This window comes from Apiospora hydei (genome assembly GCF_038363865.1).
Source record: "Apiospora hydei strain CBS 114990 chromosome Unknown utg000007l_segment0_segment0, whole genome shotgun sequence".
Classification (NCBI taxonomy): domain Eukaryota; kingdom Fungi; phylum Ascomycota; class Sordariomycetes; order Amphisphaeriales; family Apiosporaceae; genus Apiospora; species Apiospora hydei.
The window spans coordinates 4227423-4242440 of NW_027117366.1; the positions used below are offsets into that span (position 1 = coordinate 4227423).

Genomic DNA, 15018 nt, shown 5'->3' on the forward strand with positions numbered 1-15018 from the left:
ATTGCTCCCCTGTTCAATAACGCATCAGCCTCGGCATATTTGGTCCCATATGATGCATCAATCCAACTGGTAAGAAGCTCCAGCAAGCGACGCTGATTAGGATCCATTTTTTCCAGAATCCCCGCCGATCGATAATGATACCAGAATAGAAATGGCGAGCCCAATCGGCCATCTACTGTTTGGCGAGGATAGTCGGGATTTAGCTGTTTCACCTTACTGAAGAAAGCATTCGCTGCCTCCTTCATGGGGGGGTGAATAGAGCTCAATGAAATGGGAAACGGGCTTGGGATTCGCCAACGATTTTGCCTTTTCATGTGCCACCTCACTCAAGATCGCATCCGGGGAGGAATCAGAAGCGTATTCTTTATATACCACAAAGGCGATGTTCCCCAGTTCCTGAAGGTAGATATATGGCTCCGACAAGGGAACATTGCCCTTGAGATAGGTGTTGGCTCCATCAACCCTCCACGATGGCTCGGCAAGAAAGCGTGTCGGATCTCCTTCCAGAAGGTGAAAAGTCTGGAAAGTGGGAGGTTTATTGTTCTCTCCACTCAAACTCTTTCGTAAACGTGCAAGCTCGAGCTCGAGCTCGTGAATCCTGTTCTTCAAGCTGGGGTCCTTTGCAGTCGGTTGCAAAGCAACGGAAAGACCCTCGTCTCCCGGAGACCCAATCTCATGTGCAACATCGTCCATACCACTCAGGTGTGGAACATCACGCACCTCGCCCACATACTCCTCATCCAAGGAGATGGAATCATCGGACTCCGTACGGGTGTCTTCTCTAGTTGTCCAGTCTGGCAGGGATGTAGGTACGGATAATGGGGGTGTCTGCCGCCCTGTTCTGACTGGCTGCTCATCTGCTTTTGGATTTTGACCTGTAAGAAGGGGATCATGTAGAATGAAAAGCCTCTGCCGCTCGAAATCGCTAGCCGCGGTTTGATCTGAGGATATCGTGTTTGATGCATCGGGTTTGCGTTTCGTTGACATTGTTCGATGGTGGTCTCGTATGTTCGCTTTTTCTTCTTGTACTTGAAACAGACTCCAATGTGGTAGGGTCTTGATGGGCCTTGGGGTTCCAGCTGTATCTGTATATTATCCAAATCGTGGAGTATTCAAAAGCGATACAAATGTCGTAAATGGAAAGATATCAGGGCAATATATTTCTTAGTAATTGAATGAGATCTGGAGATGACCTAGTCGTAGTGTGAAAAGTTGACGAGGTTGAAAGGCATCTCAACAATGTCGCCTCCCCGCCTCCCCGCATCCTCGCGAGTATTATTTGTTGTAGGTGAATTACATGCGCGCCAATGAGATTGCAGTACTTTTTTCCTGCTCCAACCTTTTCGACTTGCACCGCAGAATTAATCTAGGGTATTAAAACGTGGTCGCTTGTCAGCCTATCAGTTTGACTGCCATCATCATCTCGTCTGGATACATTAAGTCAGTGCTGCCTGGTTCTCTTGCTGCGGCGCCTGTTCTACCCAAACGTCAACGCGCAAGCTCCATATGTTTCGCATGTCGTCTTGGTAAGATGAGTCAGTCGCCTTCTCCGTTAGAGAGTTGGTATGGTGCCAGTTCTGGCTCCCCAAACGAGTAAGTCTGTTGTGCCAAGATTTGTGCGGGCCAAAGCAGGACAACACCTGACAAGTTATTGCCACAGGCCTAAACAGAACGATGGGAACCCGGCCCAGAGCGCATATAAAAGGCTCCTGGGTAAGTTGAATGCGAACGGGCGAATCAATTTCGCCAACCACCAGAAGATAGAGGACATTCAGTCCACTGTGCAATCATGTATGGACCAGTATACTGGAAAAAGGGCTTCGTCCAAGGCCAGGGTGTGGCTCAGCCAGCTCTCATCCAAGATCAACTACTATGGTAACATCTTGGATGTACTTGTACAACACCATCCGGAATATGTTTCTCTTGCTTGGGGTGCTTTCAAGTTTCTTTTCATTGTAAGCATTCGCTCGTACATCTTTCAGACTTTGCTTAACCTGAATGCCTCAGCTTGTTCAAAACCATGAGTCCGTTATGGCGTTACTCGCAAAGGCTCTATCCCGGATAGCAGACATTCTGCCTCGTGTGGAGTTCTATACGGTACTGTATCCCACTGAACGTATCAAGCTCGCAGTAGAGGAACTGTATGCGCAATTACTCGAATTCTTTGACCGGGCGATGGAATGGTGCCAAGAAGGCATGCTTCTTCACTTCTGGCACAGCTTCACAAGGCCGCCTGCTCTGCATTATGCCGATATCCTAGAACGCATGGATGAGATCTCACGGCGAATCGATCAGCTGGCTGTCTCTGGGTCACAGGCGGAAATCAGAGCAATACACAAGAAAATGGATGTCGTTCTACTTAAACTGGACAGCTCCAGCGATGGCGGGATATCCGATGTGGTTGGCAAAGTGCAAGCTCAAGAAAAAGCCCTTTATGAGTTAAGAGACCAAGTAATTGGTACGTTAAATACTCCCCGAACCACGAACCAGGTACTAATAGATGGCACCAACTAGCATTTCAAACCCTCAACTCAAGCTCGGCTATCAACACCGACCATGTTCTCAACGACATCCAATTCTCGAATATTATCGCCAGTATCTCTGCCTCCGCGTTAGGAGATGCCCTTGAGAGCTTCCGTCACCACCGCACGATCTTGAGATTCCAGCGCCGCTCCGAGATGGAGGTGGTCCAGCGCCTCGGCGCCTCACCACAGCTGAACAAGTGGGCATCTTCGAGCGACTCAGGTTTAATACTGGTCAGAGGGTCCTTTGGCACACGCCATGCCATGTACAAGCTCTTTGTCGGCATAAGCGATCAGCTGAACGAAGCCGGGATTCCGTGCATCATGGCCCTGAAACCACCCCCGAGTCGGGCCGGACCACGCTCCAGCGCGCAAGTATCTGTAGTTGGTATGTTGAAGCATCTGACTTTACAGGTACTGCGCACGTCGACGACTGGGCAAACAGAGAAGAGCGTGTCGCTCACATGTACCCAGTTCCAAACCGAGACAACAGCCCAAGGATGGCTGGGTCTGTTGGAAATGTCGATTTCCAGGGCCAGCCGCCCCATGTACGTGGTCATTGACCTCGACGTCTTGGATGCGTCAGCAACAACTCATGAAGACTTCAACTGGACCAACGCAGTCCTACGTATCATTGATCACTTGCGCAAGGGACAATCGCGGGCGCAGATCAAGGTTCTATTGGGAGGGTTTGGGCAAGGTCTTGCATCCCAGTTGAGAGGACTGGATGGCCGTTGTCCGCTTGTGAGTATCCCTACCAGGAAAGCAAAACATGCTCAGCCTGTAGGTCCAAGGGGCGGTCGAGGCGTAAGGGGAAGGAACTTGCTAGCGTTGAGAAACCGATGACTACGGTTGCTACTAGCGGGCAACGACGCTTTTGCCTGGGTTCAGCACACATAATTGGGATTTGGGACAGATTTGCAGACTGTATTACGTGGTCAGATAGTAGCCTGGCCCAGCCCAGACAACGAAAAATACTCCTCCAAGTTCACGCCCTCCAACTCCCCGAGCCACTGCACGACCTTGATCCCTCCCACCCCTTTCCGTCCCTCTTCCATCCACTGGTGCATCACTCCCGGATCGAAATACAATGGCTCGTCAACCCGACCCAACACAGGTACTATGTCTGCCAACAGACCGTGGCGCCAAAACCCGAATCGTGCGTTCACCTCGACGCGCATACTGAACCGACGCCCCTTGCCACAAGCGTGCGTCTGAGGGGGCACCGTCACGATGAGCGGTATCGTCATGTGTTCGGGGATCCCTGCAGCGTCTACGGAGTCCTCGGCTACGAAGATAATGAGACTGTTGCAATCATGCCCCCTGCAGACGGCGTTCATCCGGATGGCCCCCGTTTTTGCCTTGGTGCGCTGCCGGCTCTTGGTAGCCGATACGCCGACAGCGTCCCAGCCGAGCTGAAGACCAACTTCGGACTTGTCCTCCACCTGCGCCGTCGTGGGCTGGCCCTGCCAGCCTTCCGGCCCAGGCATGGTCTTCACGATGGAAGGATGACGAGGTTCATCATCGTCTGAGTCCTCAGAGTCCCCCAAGTCCGAATCGTACCCACCCGGTGGTGGCGCATCTTGGAACAGAACTTTGATGGTGGCCCCCTTAACTCGGCTCGACCAGCCCCGGTTGCTGCCGCCCGCCGACGCGACGAGCTGGAACTGGAGCCGGACGAGGTAGGCGGGGATGCCGTTGTACGTGCCCGCGAGAATGGGACGTAGGCACTCGGAGTGAAAGATGCTGGAGGAGACGGTGGAGGAGATGATCTTGCGGGGGATGGACAGTTCGTCCGGTCGATTGGTCTGGGGCTCACTGGAGAGCTGGCCGCCATTCTCTTCGAAACTGAGGTTGAGTGGCTGGGAGAAACTAATGGGCTCATTCACATCCTCGGCAGCCAAGGGGACATTGAGGGTCACCTGGGGCATCTCCTTTGCCACGTCAAGTGTGATCTCGGTTGTCGCACTCATCTTGAGGGTTATTATTGCCAGCAAACAAGCGGTACTTGATCAAACAATTAAAGGATTCTCAAACTGGTCTGATGCCGACGACGCAGATCAACAAAGCTTTTATGCCTGAAACATGGCACAATTGTTCAGGTCGAGTAAGTTGGGGTCGCGGGGATTCCCTATGCAAGACATCGGTTGGAAGCATTTTCAGCTGGGCTTGGCATATTCATGCTGCCGCTGTTCCAGAACTACGGTGGCTGCATGCGAGAGGGGTGCCGGATGTCGGGATTGGACAATCGAGTCGGAGGAGGCCTCTTGATCACGCCGAGGCATTCCAGGGAGTGTGCCACTTGCTTTCTTTTTCTCAGCTGGAGACCGCTCTTTGGAAACAGGACCGCATTGTGTATGGCTCCATACCATGTCCAGATTCAAATGATGCGATTGAATTATCTTCGCCGTTTTATTGTTCGAGGAAAGCATCGGCACTTGAAAAGCGACATGGAGGCTACCATGTATCGGGGCATCCACACCTCCCTTTATGAGACCTTGCCGGCAGAGGCCATCCAGCACATCGAGAAGGCGATCTGGCTCAAGATCATTGGCCGCACAAATGAAGCAAGGGTCATTTACCAGAACGAGCTTCGTTCCTTCATAGACGTCCCTGTGGTTATAATCGAACGGGCAGATCTCGAGCATGAGGCCAGCAGATGGGGAGAGGCATGGCGAATCTTGGATAAGGGGTTGGCCCACGCCAAAAACTCCAATCAAGATCTTGATCTCCCCGAGTACCGTCTCATGGCTCTTACCCGTGCCATGCTGGGAACGCGACACCGCGGCGATCTCGAATCCTCTGCCAACGAGGTGGCGAGAACACAAAGTTGGCTCCGCGATGTACCCATTGGAGATTATACGGATGTACAGGCAAGCTGCATCCGCCGATATGTCATATGCTACCTGTTTACGCGGATTTACTCGGCCTACGAGAATAGCGACGCGGAGCTTCTCCCGACCTGTGAATCCAACGAGCCCTGGAGTGGGCTGCACGAGCTGCGTCGCTCCCTTTGCACACGGAACATGGCTAAAGAGGCCAACGCGGTATTCCGCGTCGAGCTGAACCGGACCCCTATTGAGGACCGTGAGCCAGTGGTGCAGGACTTTCTGTCCGTGCTGGCCGAGGTTCCGGAGGCTCGCGACCGGGGCTATTTCGAGGCCATAGTCAGACTACAGTGGGCGACTACGTTGGTAATGCTGCAGAACGTACCCGGTGCCTTGGAGGAAATGGACAGGTCAGAGGCCGCCTTCAACAGGTTTTGCGACTTGTACGACATCACCGACCGGGCTTCGACGCAGCACATGCAAGCCCTCGAATACGAGAAGCTATCCTGCATCCAAGACCCGGTCGAAAAGCTGCGCCAGACGGAACAGCTCGCTGGTAGATTAGAACAGATGGAAAGCTCCAAAGCCGGCCTATGTCTATCTGACGCCGCCGATCTCGTCAGTCTCTTCTACAAGTTCACGTCCGACCCGGCCTTCCAGCAGAAATACTTCGCCCTCCAAGCGCGGCTCGAGACCTACGACGAGACGGTGTGCGAAGACATCACCGACCTGGTACAGCACCGCAACAGCCTCATCTCCTTCACGCTCTCCACGTCCGTGGACCGCGAGAAGTCGCTGGAGTGGATCGACGGGTTCCGGCGGCGGCACTCGTACTTCGAATCGCCGGCTATACTGGCATCGCTGTACCGGTCGCAGTCTGCGCTCTTCCGATCTCTACGTCGCATGCAAGAATCGAGTGAAGCCGACAGGAAAGTGGCGGGGCTGGAGGTCCGCGGGCCATCGATAGGGGATTGGATTCACCATCGCAGCGCCCCAGCGGTGCTTCCTTCTCGCGAGAAAGACGCTGCCATGGAGGAAGAATCCAGTGATGAAGCGGTCGATGAAAATTTCTTTTGGCCCTGGAGAAACTCAATGAGGAACGAAACAGGGACGGACAAAACAACGATAGACCTTTTGTGGGAGTGGTCATTCGGCGATGTTGCTGCCGGTCATCTCTCCGCCGAAGATTTCCGAGACATGATGGGCATCACCGACACTGACATCAAATTCGATGTCAGCCCCCGGAACATGGAAGCCATAGCCAAGATAGTGGGCAGTGAAAAGATGGACCAACTGACCTCTGTCATCTACCCCAAAACCCCCGAGGTTACAGCTGCGCAGGAAGCCAAGTACGAGCGTATCTGCAAATGGCTGAGCGAACCCCCAAAGGCCTGCGCGAAAGACGCCTCTTCTGTCTGATGATGCTGCGCGACAGCCGGCAGGCGTACTTCTCGGACCAGAACATGCTGGATCTCCGCATCCGCGAGCTGCAGACGCTTTTAGAGCTGGAAAGAACCCTCCCGAAGATCATCCGCGAAGCGTTTCCGAGAAACTGGTCGTCATGGGTCGGGGGTATGTGTATGACGCTTGTGAACCAACTCGGACCGGTGGCGGACTTCACCGGTGACGAGGCGTCGAAGAAGCTGCTGGAGGCGGAGAAGTGGAACGAGGAAGCGCTTGAAGAGCATCTTCGCGTGAATGACCGGGTTTCTTACGCCAGATTCGTGCGAACCGGGGCGCAGATTTGCTTGATGAAGATCTTCAGGCTGCAGCAGCTGATGGAAAGTCAAGACACGCCGACAGATTCGTCCACCGCGACCGCTATGGAAGAAGAAACCAAGGCTTTGCAAGCCACTGGGATAAAAAGGGCCGAGGAAGCCGACGCCATCCTGTCCAAGCACGAAATCAACGCCTCGTGGAGCGACGGACTCGAAAGTGTCTATCACCGACAGGATCTTACCCGCTTCTACGGAAGCGCCTTTACCTCCATCACGGCCATTACTCTGTATCTCGCCCAGAAAGACGAGTTGTTTCCGGATGCGGCGAGCAGTGTCTGGAGCTGGGTACAGAAGTACAAGGCCCGCTCACTCGCGCGGACAATAGGGGTGCGCAGCTATGACCCGCCCGAGCTGATCAACAGGATCATGGAAACTCCTGAGACCAGGACACTGTACGAGCAGATGCTGGAGTTGAAGAAACGGACCGAGGAGGCCGACTTGATGGCCAGGTTTGAGCTACGCCGGCAGATGGATGCGCACCTTGAACTCATGAAGGAAAGTCATCCACTATTGCGCCAGCTGGTGGATCTCCACGAAGCAACCCCTTTCGCTATATCCGACATAGCGACTCTCGAGACCCAAGTTGGGTCCCCTGTAGTTCTGGTGGACTGGTTTTACCTCCCGCCCTACATAGCCGACCAGGCCGGACAGATGTTGCTGTTCACAGCGAGGGCCGACAAGGCGCCCACCATGGACGTCCTGCCCGTCACCGAAGCGGACGTGCTAGGCTGGCAAGAACATCACCTTTTCCCGTTCACTTGGAGACGTTTCCGAGAAGAAAACCTGGATACGCTCGAAGCGCGCAGGAGGTTCGACGCAATGTTAGGCGGTCTCATCGCCCCTCTTGCCCACCGCACGAAAAGGGGCGAGGTGCTCGTGCTCTGTCCGTCAAGTACCCTGCACCGAGTCCCGCTCCATGCTTTAAGCCTCACATACGCGAAGGATAGCAGCGGTTCTTCTACCGCCACAAGAACCGAGGCGCTTATCCACCGCAACCCCGTCATCTATACGCACAGCCATTCCCTGCTGCGGTCCTGCGCCGCTGCGGCCGAGTACGCGCGGCACGCCCCGCGGGACCTGCATGCTTTGTTTCTGTCCGGGATCCCCGCCGCCGAGGCGGCGGGGTACGCCGCTGGCCGCCAGAGCATCCGGGATCTGGCGGGCGGCTTTGATGTCTCGCCCATGATAGACTCAGGGGCCGGCAAGGCCAAGTTCCTGGAAAGCGCCGCGGGATCCCGGCTGATTCATCTCCATACCCACTGCAATTGGCGCGCCGGCGACCCCTGAACCACCATGTCGAGTTTCCCCGGGTGGTTAGTAATACTACCACCGACGACGAAAAGGGACAGCCGCCGCCACCACCAGAGTTGGGATCGGGAGACGGGATAACCCCGGACGAACGCCCCGTCGACCGTCTGACTGCCCGCGAACTCTTCGGCGTCCGCTTGCCCCCGAGCACACACGTCAACATGGTCGCGTGCCAAGGGGGCGTAGCCGACGTGCAGCTGGGCGACGAAGTGATGGGACTCGTGCCCGCGCTCCTCTACGCGGGCGCCAGTTCGACCGTTTCTACGCTGTGGAGCATCAGCGACGCGGACGGGGCGAGGTTCTCGCGGCATTTCTTTGATTCGTTTCTACAGCAGTGCCGTAAGAAGAAGGGAAAGAGCGGAAGTGGTAATGTTGGGTTCGTGGACGTAGCGAAGGCGGTCCGAGCCGCGGCGAGGGAGATGGATGCGACTGGTGATGAGCCGCTGTACCGGTGGGCGGCGTTTGTGCTTCATGGGTTTTGGCAATTTCCGCTGTCGGCTGCAGACGTGGAGCGTTTGCAGTCGCAAAGTAAATGACTCATGTTACCTTGTGTGGAGGATCTTGGCTCATCGAACTGGCATCGCTCATTTGAGGTTTTATTTCTGTCTATGTACGGTTTTATTCGAATTTCCTTGTTCATGTTAACCTGACCGTGGTGAGTGCACGAGGGAGGAAACCCAGCCTAACACTCCCTTTGCCTGCCGGCGCACACTGGTTCTGGCCTTTATATAAGCGCATACTTCGTTGTAGTAGTGCAGCAACACCGGGCTGTCGGCACCGCACCTTTCCCTCTCCTGGGCCAGGTAAACGTCAAATTTGGGACCGGGCGCGGAGCCGGCGTCGACCAAGAACTGGACCGTCGCGAACCGGCGCTCGACGGAGATGGGCGGAAGGTTCAGGGACTCGGTAACGTCGTAGCCGGTGAAGAACTCGTATCCGAACACGGCGCAGTCCAGCAGGCTGGTATAGTCCTGGGTGGGTTTCCGGCTGGGCAGGTTCCGCCCGTTCGCGGTCTTGGCCCGGACGTAGGGGAGGATGGAGAACTGGGCCGCCAACCCCATGAACCCGTTGTGGATCAGCGATCGGTTCTGGCTCATCGACCAGTGCTGTTTCCCCGTCGCCCTGGCGCCCAGCGAAGGCCACGTCGCCTTGACGTAGTTTTCCTGGATGCTCTCGTCGAAGAAGTCCATCAGCTGGACCAGCCGCTCGTCGTCCATCCCGCGCTCGCACGAATGCGAAGCGTACCACAGCGCCTTCTTCATGCCGGCCCAGCGCGCGCCTCGGGGGCGTGGGGGGATGGACAAAGCAAGCGTTTCCGCCTCGAACAGAACGAGATTGGGATCAAAGTCTTTGCCATAGGACGCGCAGATTTTGTCCCAGACTGCCGGTTGTTGGACCCAGTCTCGGGCCGTCCGATGCGAAAAGTCGACATACTCTTTGGAAGCATCCGCAATCTCGAGGATTCCTCTTGTCCGAGCCGACAGCTTGCGCTTGAGCAAGACGGCGGCGCTATCTCGGAAGTGGACCTATCGAACTACAGCATTAGTACTTACTCTTCCAGGAAACTCCCAGATTAAACAGCATATTCAACTCTCTGGAAATATAAATAAATAACGACGAGGAGCCGCTTACCGGCAACTTCTCGAGATCCGCACGAGTAGTCCTGGACTCGTCGGCAAGCCACATGGTGAGGCAATCAAGGGGGCCCTGCGCCGCCGCCAACACCTGGATCATCCAGGACCCGTCGCGCCGATTCCGCTCCTCGATCCGCGCCCAGATGACGTCGTACAGGCTGGAGATGTCGCTGGGCAGCATCTCCAGCGTGGCCTGTAGGTCTTACAGGCTCTCGCCCTCGGAAAAGGAGATCAAGAGCGACTGCACGACGACGGAAACCCACAAGAAGACGCCTCGAGCTTTGGCCACGATTTCTTGCTTGAGCTCCCGGACCTGGGTGGGGTAGACGTCGAGGATCTCCCGGAACCCTTGGTTCCGATCGAGCTGGCCTGCCACGAAGGCGACGGTGTCTTCCTTGGTAAGCTGGTGCATCTGCAGCATGGGTACGTCGCTAAATGCGTCGTCGAACTGCGTCCACGGACGGCTAGCAACGCAGATCTTGAGGCACCCGGTGGAGACGGAAGAAATGCCTTCGATTAAGTGCACCACCTCCTTTGGGTCGATGTCGAATTCGTCCAGGCCATCGATGAAAATCGCGAGCTTGAAGCTGTGTCCGCAATTCGTGAGTAAAAGGTTAAAAGACTCTTCCACCTCCCAGCTCTCCCAGTGGGGAAATCTCCGGTTATAAGGGAGTGCCTGCGACAAAGCCCATCGTCTCGGGCAAACCCGCGACATGAGTTCGGGCTGCCTGGTCACTGCCTGGTGCAGCATGGTCCTCTTCAGGCCGACCCACGACTTCTGTAGACCGTGGCCAGCGATCCAGGCGTAGTAGCTGACCACGAGGATGGGGAGCGGGCCGGACCACCTCTCAAGATGGCCCATGGTTGCTGGGCTCTCTACGATGTATTTCACCATGGTAGATTTGCCCGAGCCAGGCTTGCCAGTGATCCAGTACACCGGGTCCGAGGCACCCTCGAGCCAGTCGGGAAAGCTGTGCCACAGCGGCGGTCCTTCCGGGGCTTTCTTAGGCTGACGGTCAAAGATCCAGTGATAGGTAGACTGGAAGCGGTCTGGGATGGCTTCTTGCCTTCCGGTAAACGTCTCGAAGCGAAGACCGCTCGTCATCAATTCGAGAAGATCGTCTGCAACGTCCGGGGCCGACATAGCCCTGTTCTCCGTCTCCGAAACTGAATCCTCTTCCGGCTGCCAATCTCTCCGCCAAAGGCGACCCGTCAGCTCTCGGTAGATTTGGTCAAGATTCATTGATTCCCTGCTCAGGGTTTCTTTGAAAGCGTCGCTAATTTTTGTCGTATCTGATGCAACAAGCTGCGAAAAGAAGGAGGTGAGGTCTGGAGTTGGATTATTCCTCGACGAGCCATTATCGGGGCCCCGAGAAAGATTTTGGTGAACATTACCCCCAAGGTCGTTTTCATCGCCCGAGCTCAACAACCAGTCTAGTCTGTTCGCATCGACCGCCGGCAATGTGCATCTACTGGTGGACTCTTCGAGCCGCTTCAGTAACGAGAAAACATCGTTCAGCTTTTTGCCGAATTCAGCTTCCCACTTCTTTGTCTGTTTCGAATTCTCCCTGCAAAACAACTTAGTTTAAGCTCGAGAAAGCGAACAGCGAGGCGTATTACCATATGCATAGGAGAATAATACCCGTGACACGTCGCTGCAGGGCATGTAGATCACGCTGTCGCATCTCGGTCGTGTCGTCCGTCCAAAGCCTCTCAAGCTCAGTCTTATGTGTGGTTTCCTGGCATGAGCGCTGCTTGGCCGCCGCCAGTACCTCGCGAAAGTACCCTGTGGTTTCCTCGCATTGCTCGCAAAGTTTTAGCAGCTGTGCCTCGGCTGCTGTGGGGGTGACATGAGAAACGACGTTATCGGTCGACTCCCTGATCGTCCGGGTGAAGAGGGTCATCTCTTCCAGCGCATCCTCCATTTCCGCTTCCCGAAGCCATCGGCTCTCATCGTTCGGGGGTTTCGGCTCCCGCTGTTTCTTGTATCTGCGCCACTTCTTCATCATCAGCTTCCCGCCAATCTCGGCAAACTGTACCACAGCTGCCGCAATGGCGAGCGCGGATAGCGGGTCCATCGTATCCTGATAATGACCCAGGAGGCTTTCGGATAGGGGCTGAAGTTAGAACGTGCTCTATATTGATAGATGCAGTTGTGAGATGGCGCGTGTGACTCCAAAACAGCGAGTCTCCCTCAATACGACAATATGACGAGGATGGGAGGAGGCCGCCATGCAGGCTGAGCGGGGGCAAGATGTTTTGATAAACAGGGGCCAACACGACCTTATTGGCTGTAAAAATGTATTACTTCGTACATAAGATCTCGCCTGCCACTGCCACACCTCATCCGTGTTCTGGGCTGTATGGTAGCGCCCGACCTGCGTATGCGTGAAGCTCCAAGGGGACTGGCCACCCGTTATTGTGCGCTCTAAGAATTAAAACATGACATGTTTGTGTTGTAAAACCATGTCCAGACATGAATTTTTCGCATTTCATAGACATTTGGCAGCCTGGTAAACTGGTTTGGGCAGTGTGGCGTAGTCATGCAGTCGAAGTGACCAGGGTCTTTAGGCTAATTGTTGTCCTCGTTGCCTGACGCCGTTCCATGATCAATCACCAACAGTGGTGGTTCATGAATTAGACAACGTTATTCATATATGGCTGTCAGTCCTCGTGACCTCGCCTCGACAATCTAATCTCCGTTCCAGACCATGTAACCGGCTGCCGATTTGGCGGGAACGGACCAAAACGCCACCGTGTGCGCCGAGGGGACCAACGGGATTCTCCCCTGCATATCGCCGTGGTGCAATCCGCAGGGCGGAGACTGTCGGTATGCAACGCTTCATTGCCGGGCGGCTGGGCAAACCGTGGGAACCGGCGACGGCCTCGATGTAATGTAATCCGGCGTGTGGCAGGAAGGACAGCGTGCCGGAGGTCATGTCAAACGTGTTGGAACGGATCAGCTCGCGGAGTTGACATGCATAGATGTTCTGGGGTCGGTTGATGTATGCATTGCTCTTCTACAAAGTGGATGGATAACTCTGGGATTGGAGGGACGACCATTCACCACTGAATTTGGCAGGGGTAGACTGTGAATCGCAGTCTGGACGCAAGGCAAATGGAACGTATCGGTAACGCGAAACTAGTTGCAGTAACAATCAATAAGATAGGTTGGCAACGAGGGTATCTACCTATCAAGCTCTCCATTCTCTCACCCTCCGTCATCATGCCGGCCATCGCAATTGTACAATCATGAAAAATCTGGCCGTTGAACAATTTCGTTATGTTGGCCCCCCTGTCACCTCGCCCTGCCAATGAGCCCGGGCCCCATTTCTTCCCCATAACCGTTAGATTCCCCCCCGTTCGTTATCCCCGAAAACGTGAGCGGCAGATGCAATCGGTCCTTTTGCAAGAATCAAGTATCCTTTTCCTGCTTTTCTATTATCCCAGGAATAACGTTAGCAATCAGTGGGTTTGGAGACGGAGAGAAAACAGAAAAGTGCTGCGAAAGAAAAGCAGGATTGGTGGACAGCTAATGGAATGCCTTAACCTACTCTTGTTCTTCTCCCAGTCCTTCGGCATGCCCTTAAAGTGGGACTTGAGCGGCATCGTCGGACCGGTCGATTGGCTGGCTTCGTGGTGGTGGTGGGCGCCGCCGCCGCTCACCTCGGCGGCCTTGTCCTTGGCCTGGTCGAGCGGTGCCTGTTCGTTTCCGCCGCTGAGCGGGGGTGCTGCCTGCGCAGGGGCGGGTTGGTCCGTCGGCGACGATGAAGACATTCTTGTTTGGGTGTAGGTGTTTTCCGTATTGACAGACTTAGTGTAATAGTAGTAGTATGGCTGTTGGAGTGCTCTGATTTGGATTGAATCAAAAGAGTCAGTGATCCGGATGAACTGATTCGCAAAGATTTAGAGATGCAGAGAAAGATTCTTGGCAGGAACTGTTGGTCTGGGGTCATGTCGGCAGATGTCAAAGTAGTTCGGCAGGTCAACCTTATGTATGACTAACTCCCCCAACTTTACTTACACGGGCAAGTCGCCGTGTGCGAGTCTGCAGGCACAGGCGTTCGTCGAGTACGTCGTCGTCCACGTCGGGAGTGACGGTGGTCTAGACCAGACTTGGCCCTGCTGGGTGCGGATGAAACGTAGTGACGTCATACTTCATTTGCGCGCGGGCTGTCAAAACTGCGGTACCAGGTACCACATGTGATTGACTGACGACGATCTGGTCAAGGGTTTTTACTCATGTCCCCCAGCTCGATGCAAAAGGCAGAGATTGATGGGTAGAGAAGCACAGGCTATTGTCAATGACATAGTATTTGGAAGAGAGAGCCTGGTACACCAAATAAGATGCGTTGGGTTGAGCGTTGATCGCGAGTTGCTTGCACGTGTCGCAAGCTTGGAGCTACCTGCCGCCCACAGCAGGTGGGGTGGGATTGACAGATGAACGGCAGGACGCAATGCTACACACACATGTACTTCCTCATGCATCGATCGATCAAAGATTGGAATCGCTCACGCAAATTCAACAGTAAAAAATGTGAATAGTCCTTTCAAGAGAACAATAATTATTGTAGTTTGACGACCGATTGGTTGGTGGCGTCTATATAATACGTAATGGTACATGGCCGAACTTCGCTGGCTCGTAATCCGTCCGTCCGTGTCTACATCAGATTTGCCGGGGCGATGCGCTCGCAATCGTAGATTCGATGCGGCCGAACCTCGTACAAAAAACAACAAAAAGACATGAATGCTCGCTGCTCCCAGTCAGGAATGAACTGACTGGTATGCTCTCCCCAGGTAGTAAACCAAAGCAAATATCCCAGATGCCCGTAAAACGCCCAGGTGTGTTTCTTTTCTCGAATTCCACACCCATCCATGCATAATGCGTACCCGTCGAAGAAAGATCAAAACATGTCTTTTTCTTCTTGCTCGCTAAATGTCGACTTCC

At 54.6% G+C, this 15018-nt stretch overlaps 7 protein-coding genes across 7 annotated transcripts; 3 read left to right on the top strand and 4 right to left on the bottom strand.

Moving 5' to 3' along the window:
* Nucleotides 1-213: 213 nt before the first annotated feature.
* PG997_010462 (uncharacterized protein) lies at nt 214-987 on the bottom strand (the record flags this gene model as incomplete). The annotated part of the gene is made up of 1 exon (XM_066814777.1): nt 214-987. The coding sequence occupies one exon, from the start codon at nt 985-987 to the stop codon at nt 214-216; it is 774 nt and encodes a 257-aa protein (XP_066666739.1).
* Nucleotides 988-1531: 544 nt separating this feature from the next.
* Nucleotides 1532-3368, top strand: PG997_010463 (uncharacterized protein; the record flags this gene model as incomplete). Its single annotated transcript, XM_066814778.1, has 4 exons — nt 1532-1593; nt 1661-1955; nt 2008-2438; nt 2501-3368. 4 exons carry the CDS (start codon nt 1532-1534, stop codon nt 3366-3368), a joined length of 1656 nt encoding a protein of 551 aa, XP_066666740.1.
* Nucleotides 3369-3460: 92 nt separating this feature from the next.
* PG997_010464 (uncharacterized protein) lies at nt 3461-4495 on the bottom strand (the record flags this gene model as incomplete). The annotated part of the gene is made up of 1 exon (XM_066814779.1): nt 3461-4495. One exon carries the CDS (start codon nt 4493-4495, stop codon nt 3461-3463), a length of 1035 nt encoding a protein of 344 aa, XP_066666741.1.
* A 489-nt stretch (nt 4496-4984) lies between these two features.
* Nucleotides 4985-6769, top strand: PG997_010465 (uncharacterized protein; the record flags this gene model as incomplete). The annotated part of the gene is made up of 1 exon (XM_066814780.1): nt 4985-6769. One exon carries the CDS (start codon nt 4985-4987, stop codon nt 6767-6769), a length of 1785 nt encoding a protein of 594 aa, XP_066666742.1.
* A 44-nt stretch (nt 6770-6813) lies between these two features.
* Nucleotides 6814-8415, top strand: PG997_010466 (NAD(P)-binding domain protein; the record flags this gene model as incomplete). The annotated part of the gene is made up of 1 exon (XM_066814781.1): nt 6814-8415. One exon carries the CDS (start codon nt 6814-6816, stop codon nt 8413-8415), a length of 1602 nt encoding a protein of 533 aa, XP_066666743.1.
* Nucleotides 8416-8712: 297 nt separating this feature from the next.
* PG997_010467 (uncharacterized protein) lies at nt 8713-12148 on the bottom strand (the record flags this gene model as incomplete). The annotated part of the gene is made up of 6 exons (XM_066814782.1): nt 8713-8934; nt 8983-9042; nt 9177-9962; nt 10069-10228; nt 10277-11638; nt 11691-12148. 6 exons carry the CDS (start codon nt 12146-12148, stop codon nt 8713-8715), a joined length of 3048 nt encoding a protein of 1015 aa, XP_066666744.1.
* A 1337-nt stretch (nt 12149-13485) lies between these two features.
* PG997_010468 (uncharacterized protein) lies at nt 13486-13847 on the bottom strand (the record flags this gene model as incomplete). Its single annotated transcript, XM_066814783.1, has 2 exons — nt 13486-13508; nt 13625-13847. The coding sequence occupies 2 exons, from the start codon at nt 13845-13847 to the stop codon at nt 13486-13488; spliced, it is 246 nt and encodes an 81-aa protein (XP_066666745.1).
* Nucleotides 13848-15018: the final 1171 nt, after the last annotated feature.